General features: G+C 64.4%; 1 protein-coding gene across 1 annotated transcript in view; it reads right to left on the bottom strand.

The window, feature by feature from the left end:
* The window catches only part of LOC121354054 (ryanodine receptor 1-like), a gene marked incomplete at both ends in the record, with an annotated part of 10,067 nt that overhangs the window by 712 nt on the left and 2,284 nt on the right, over positions 1-7,071 (bottom strand). The window contains 5 exons of the mRNA XM_041468392.1: positions 1,433-1,744; positions 2,746-2,889; positions 3,600-3,825; positions 4,643-5,639; positions 6,525-6,751. Of these exons, the coding sequence (XP_041324326.1) occupies positions 1,433-1,744; positions 2,746-2,889; positions 3,600-3,825; positions 4,643-5,639; positions 6,525-6,751 (1,906 nt within the window). The remainder of the gene's footprint in view (positions 1-1,432; positions 1,745-2,745; positions 2,890-3,599; positions 3,826-4,642; positions 5,640-6,524; positions 6,752-7,071) is intronic.

Below are 7,071 nucleotides of genomic sequence, written 5' to 3'. Positions count from 1 at the left end.
GATGTTCCTGGGGGGGGACCGGGGGGTCAAAGATTGGGGGGGCTCAGGGGAGGTTATGGGGTGCTCAGGGGCAGATTTGGAGGGTTTGGGGGGGTTTGGGGTGTTTAGGGGCAGATCTGGGGGGGCACTTGGGGTGCTCAGGCGGTTCTCAGGGTGCTGGATAGGGACTGGGGTGCCTGGAGGGGGACACAGGGGGACACAGGGGGACACAAAGGGACACAGAGTGACCCAGAGAGGACACAGGGGGACACAAGGAGGACACAGGGGGACATGAGGAGGACACAAGGAGAACACAGAGGGACACAAAGGGACACAGGGTGACACAGAGAGGACACAAGGAGGACAGAAAGGGACACAGAGAGAACACAGGGTGACCTAGAGAGGACACAGGGGGACACAAAGGGACACAGGTGACCCAGAGAGGACACAGAGGGACACAAAGGGACACAGGGTGACACAGAGAGCACACAGGGTGACCCAGAGAGGACACAGGGGGACACAAAGGAACACAGGTGACCCAGACAGGACACAGAGGGACACAAAGGGACACAGGGTGACACAGAGAGCACACAGGGTGACCCAGAGAGGACACAGGGGGACACAAAGGGACACAGGTGACCCAGAGAGGACACAAGAGGACACAAAGGGACACAGGTGACACAGAGAGAACACAAGAGGACACGAAGGGACACAGGTGACCTGGAGAGCACACAGAGGGACACAAAGGGACACAGGTGACCCAGAGAGGACACAGGGGGACACAAAGGGACACAGGTGACCTGGAGAGCACACAGAGGGACACAAAAGGACACAGGGTGACCCAGAGAGGACACAGAGTGACCCAGAGAGGGCACAGGGGGACACAAGGAGGACACAGGGGGACACGAGGAGGACACAGGGGGACATGAGGAGGACACAAGGAGAACACAGGGGGACACAAAGGGACACAGGGTGACACAGAGAGGACACAAGGAGGACAGAGAGGGACACAGAGAGGACACAAGGTGACCTAGAGAGCATACAGAGGGACACAAAGGGACATGGAGTGACCCAGAGAGGGCACAGGGGGACACAAAGGGACACAGGGTGACACAAAGGGACACATGTGACCCAGAGAGGACACAAGAGGACACAAGGAGTACAGAAAGGGACAGAAAGGGACACAGGTGACCCGGAGAGCACACAGGGGGACACAAGGAGGACAGAAAGGGACACAGAGAGGGCACAGGGTGACCCAGAGAGGACACAGAGGGACACAAAGGGACACAGGGTGACACAAAGGGACACAGGGTGACGCAGAGAGGACACAAGAAAGTACAGAAAGGGACACAGAGAGGACACAGGGTGACCCAGAGAGGGCACAGGAGGACACAAGGAGGACACAGGGGGACACAAAGGGACACAGGGTGACCCAGAGAGCACACAGGGTGACCCAGAGAGGACACAGGTGACGCAGAGGGCCCCACGCACCCGATGCTCTGGATCATGAGGTTCTCCTCCTCGGGGCCCATCTGCACGATGAGCAGCGAGCGGATCTGGCCCAGGCACTCGAGCAGGGCCGTGGTGTCGGGCACCGAGGTGGCGCTGATGGCGTAAGCCTTGGGCAGGGCGCGGCCCAGCTCGCCCAGCGCGTCGTACTGCCGGTGCAGCAGGCTGAACATGGCCCGCACCAGCGCCGGGCTCTGGATGAACGACTCCTGCGCCCAGTGCACCATGGTCTGCGAGATCAGCTCCTGCAGCGTGCCTGGGGATGGGGACACGGGGACATTGGGGACACTGGGGATAGCAGGGACATTGGGGATATTGGGGATAGCAGGGACATCGGGGATATTGGGGACATTGGGGACACAGTGACTCCTGTGCCCAGTGCACCATGGTCTGCGAGATCAGCTCCTGCAGCGTGCCTGGGGACAGCGGGGACACGGGGACATTGGGGACATCAGGGATAGCAGGAACATCGGGGATAGCAGGGACATTGGGGACATTGGGGTCATTGGGGACATCGGGGACATTGGGTATAGCAGGGACATTGGGGACATCAGGGACATCGGGGACACTGGGGGTACATTGGGGACATTGGGGACATCGGGGACATCGGGGACACTGGGGGTACATTGGGGACATTGGGGACATCGGGGATAGCAGGGACATCGGGGATATCGGGGACACAGTGACTCCTGTGCCCAGTGCACCATGGTCTGCGAGATCAGCTCCTGCACAGTGCCTGGGGACATCGGGGACAGTGGGGATATCGGGGATAGCAGGGACATCGGGGATATCGGGGACACAGTGACTCCTGCGCCCAGTGCACCACGGTCTGCGAGATCAGCTCCTGCAGCGTGCCTGGGGACATCGGGGACAGTGGGGATATCGGGGATAGCAGGGACATTGGGGATAGCAGGGACATTGGGGACACAGTGACTCCTGCACCCAGTGCACCACGGTCTGCGAGATAGCTTCTGCAGCGTGCCTGGGGACGGGGACAATGGGGACGTTGGGGACATCAGGGACATCAGGGATATTGGGGACACAGTGACTCCTGTGCCCATGGTCTGCCAGATCAGCTCCTGCAGCGCTGCCACTTTGGGGACAATTTGGCTGTGTCTTGGTGACATCTTGGTTGGCACCTTGAGGACACCCTGACCAACTCCTTGGGGACACCTCAAGTGTCACCCCAATGCCACCTTGGCCATGTCCCGGACACAGCTGAGTGTCCCTGTCCCCACCCCCCTGTCCCCTCCTCACTGGGCACCGGGGGCTCCTCGGGGGGGGTCTCCTCCTCCTTGGGGGGGCCCCGGACCCCCACCACCTTCTGCACCAGCCCCAGCAGCCGCTGCCGCAGCGACGTCTCCTCTTCCTCCTCCTCTTCCTCCTCCGTCAGCTCCACGCCTGGGGGACACGGGGACAGGTCACAGGGGTGTCCCTGTGTCCCCATGTCCCCAAAGCAGGGGGGTCTCAGGGTCCCTGGGTGGAGTCCCTGCGCTCCCAGGGGTCTCTGGGGTCCCACAATGGGGGTCCCAGTTCCACTGGGGAGATCCCAGTTCCCCTGGGGGTGTCCCCAAGGCCAGGGGGGTGTCCCCACCCCTCAGAGAGGTGTCCCCAAGGCCAGGGGGGTGTCCCTGTCCCCCCCTCACCACAGTGGGCCAGCAGGTCGTTGTGGAAGTCCAGCAGCTCGTCCCGGATGTCCCCAGGCACGGGACACTCCTCATCCTCAGCCCCTCCCTTGTACTGCATCAGCATGTTGATCTGGGGACACGGGGGGACAGCAGGTCACGGGACCGTCCCTGTACACCCCTCCCCGTGTGCCCCACATGTCCCCACACGCTGTCCCCAAATCCCCCTGTTCCCACAGTTCCCTCACGTGTCCCCATGTCCCCCCCACACGTCCCCACACACATCCCAGCCAAGGCCGTGTGTCTCTGGGGTCCCACAATGGGGGTCCCAGTTCCACTGGGGAGATCCCAGTTCCCCTGGGGGTGTCCCCAAGGCCAGGGGGGTGTCCCCACCCCTCAGGGAGGTGTCCCCAAGGCCAGGGGGGTGTCCCCACCCCTCAGGGAGGTGTCCCCAAGGCCAGGGGGGTGTCCCTGTCCCCCCCTCACCACAGTGGGCCAGCAGGTCGTTGTGGAAGTCCAGCAGCTCGTCCCGGATGTCCCCAGGCACGGGACACTCCTCATCCTCAGCCCCTCCCTTGTACTGCATCAGCATGTTGATCTGGGGACACGGGGGGACACGGGGGGACACGGGGGGACACCAGGTCACGGGACCACCCCTGTACACCCCTCCCCGTGTGCCCCACATGTCCCCACACGCTGTCCCCAAATCCCCCTGTTCCCACAGTTCCCTCACGTGTCCCCATGTCCCCCCCACACGTCCCCACACACATCCCAGCCAAGGCCGTGTCCCCGGGGGTGTCCCCATGGTGTCCCTGCAGTGTCCCCCATCTGTCCCTGCCATGTCCCCGCAGTGTCCCATGCTGTCCCCATTCTGTCCCCGCTCTGTCCCCTGTCCCCCCTGCTGTCCCTTCAGTGTCCCCGTCCTGTCCCTGCTCTATCCCCACTCTACACCCGGGCTGTCCCCGCGCTGTCCCCCTCTATCCCCGCTCTGTCCCTGCTCTGTCATGGGGGCATTGGGGATGTCAGGGACATCGGGAAATTTCCTTCAGCAGGGACACGGGGGCATTGGGGACATCAGGGACATCAGGGACATTGGGGACAACGGGGACATGGGGACATCGGGGACACAGGGGCACTGGGGACATGGGGGACATTGGGATGTCAGGAACATCAGGGACATCGGGGACACGGGGGCACTGGGGACATCAGGGACACGGGGGCATTGGGGACATCAGGGACATCGGGGACAACAGGGACATGGGGACTTCGGGGACACGGGGGAATTGGGGACATCAGGGACACGGGGGCATTGGGGACATCAGGGACATTGGGGACAGGGGCACTGGGGAGATGGGGGACACTGGGGACACAGGAGACATGGGGGACACCATGGGGACTGGGGACTCCAGGACATCAATGGGGAGGGGACAAGAACACCGGGGAGGAGAGCCCAGGGAGGGGACAATGAGGGGACACATGGAGAGGGGACAGTGAGGGGACACACGCCCCACCCCCGTGCCCTCCCTCACCTGCAGCTTGACCGACTCCGGCAGCTTCATCTGCAGCAGCCCCTCCTCCAGCTCTTCCTCCTTCTCCTCCTCTTCCTCCTGCACCTCCGCAGCCTCAATGGCCTTTGTCCTCCTGGCCTCCTCCTCATCCTCTTCCTCCTCCTGCAGCTCTCCAGCCTCGATGGCCTTCCTCCTCCTCACTTCCTCCTCCTCTTCCTCCTCCTCCTCCAGCTCTCCAGCCTCCACGGCCTTTTTCCTCCTCGCCTCCTCATCCTCCCCCTCCTCTTCCTCGCCAGCCTCGATGGCCTTCACCCCCTCCTCCTCCTCCTCCTCCTCCTGCCCTTCCTCCCGCCGTCCCTCGCCGTCCCCGAAGACGCGGGGCTCGATCATGCGGAGCACGCGGCGCACGTCGCCGTCCCCCAGCGCTCCCACCGCCAGCAGCGCCGACACCAGTTTGAGCACGGGCACTAACTGGAACTCCACGCTGCCCCCCACGGGGTCCCGGGCGTGGGGACCCCCTCCAGCCACCGCCTCGGCCAGCATGCGCATGGCCTTGGCTCCCAGCTCGTCCAGCGGGATGGCCGGGCTGAGCGGCGCCCGCCCGCCGCCGCCCCCGGCCCGGATGAAGCAGGGCTCTGAGAAATGAGGCTGGGGTCTCAAGCAGGCGCTGGGCCCCACGCCCGGGGGTCCCGGGCAGCGCCCGCCGTCGGGGAAGAGCGCGATGGAGCGCGTGGCCTCGGTGATGGGCACGATGAACTCGGCGCTCATGGAGGAGCGGGCGCGCTGCGCCGCGTCCAGGTGCATGGCCAGCAGCAGGTCGTAGTAGCCGGCCCGCAGGGGTCCCGGCAGCTCGGGGGTCTCGATGGCGAAGAGCAGCTGGGCCTGGTCCACGTGGCTGCAGAGCGCGTGGGCCACGCGGTTGTTGCCCAGCGCGCACACGGCGCAGTAGAGCCGCAGCGTGTGGCACTGGAACTGCAGCAGCTCCTCGCGCTCCCACAGCTCCAGGATGTCGATGCACCTGGCACAGGGAATGGGAGGATATGGGGTGGGACCCCTGGGGGCACAGGGAATGGGGGGATATGGGGTGGGACCCCTGGGGGCACAGGGAATTGGGGGCTCAGGGTGGGACCCCTGGGGGCAAAGGGAATGGGGGGCTCAGGGTGGGACCTCTGGGGGCACAGGGAATGGGGGGCTCAGGGTGGGACCCCTGGGATGGGAGCACATGGTCTCCTGGGGATGAGACCCCTGGGGATGAGACCCCACAGTCTCCTGGGGCTGGGACCCCTGTCATGGGGACCCCAAAGTCTCCTGAGACTGTGACTTTTGGGATGGGACCCCACGATCTCCTGGGGATGACAGTTTTGGGGTGAGACCCCAAGGACTCCTGGGGATGAGACCCGGGGGCACAGGGAATGGGAGGATATGGGGTGGGACCCCTGGGGGCACAGGGAATGGGGGGATATGGGGTGGGACCCCTGGGGGCACAGGGAATGGGGGGCTCAGGGTGGGACCCCTGGGATGGGAGCACATGGTCTCCTGGGGATGAGACCCCTGGGGATGAGACCCCACAGTCTCCTGGGGCTGGGACCCCTGTCATGGGGACCCCAAAGTCTCCTGAGACTGTGACTTTTGGGATGGGACCCCACGATCTCCTGGGGATGACAGTTTTGGGGTGAGACCCCAATGTCTCCTGGGGACAAATCCCCTGGGGATGAGACCCCAAGTTCTCCTGGTGATGACACTTTTGGGGTGAGACCCCAAGTTCTCCTGGTGACGACACTTTTGGGGTGCGACCCCAAGGCCTCCTGTGGCTGGGACCCCATGTCCCAGGACCCCACGAGGCTGTGGCTGCCCTGGGTGTCCCTGGGGCTGTCCCCGGGGGTGTCCCCGGGGGTGTCCCCACCTGTCCTCCTCGGGGATGTGCAGGGCCATCATCTGCAGGGGCTCGGAGCACTCCACGGCCCAGCCCTGGCGCTCGCCCAGCCGGGCGCTCTCCACGGCCAGGTACTCGGTGGGCATGCGGCTCCAGGTGACCGGCGTCAGCTGCTGGATCACCAGCCGGGGCGGGCACTGCGGCGCCGGGTTCTGCCGCTCGCTGCTGAACATGGCCGCCGAGATGGGCATGATGTTCTGGGGGGGTGACACGGGGGCGTCAGGGGGACCCCCAGAGAGCCCCGGCACCCCGAGGTCCTCTGGGGTGGCCCGAAGATCTGCCCCAAGCTCTTCTCACGGTGCCTTCATCGTCACCTCACCAGTGCTCCCAGTTGTCCCCTCAGTGCCTCCCCAGGTCCAATACCTGCCCCCACCCCAATGGTGAACTCAGGGTTTGGGGGGGATTTGGGGTTTGGGGGGTCTCAGGGGTTCTGGATGTGGTGGTGGTGATGATGACCTGAAGGTTTGGGGGGTTTTGGGGGGCTCTCAGGGGTCCTGGTGGTATTCATGATGATCTG

This window comes from Pyrgilauda ruficollis, unplaced genomic scaffold (genome assembly GCF_017590135.1).
Source record: "Pyrgilauda ruficollis isolate IOZ18807 unplaced genomic scaffold, ASM1759013v1 scaffold1007, whole genome shotgun sequence".
NCBI classification, from domain to species: Eukaryota; Metazoa; Chordata; class Aves; order Passeriformes; family Passeridae; genus Pyrgilauda; species Pyrgilauda ruficollis.
This window is presented reverse-complemented; position numbering and strand designations above follow the sequence as displayed.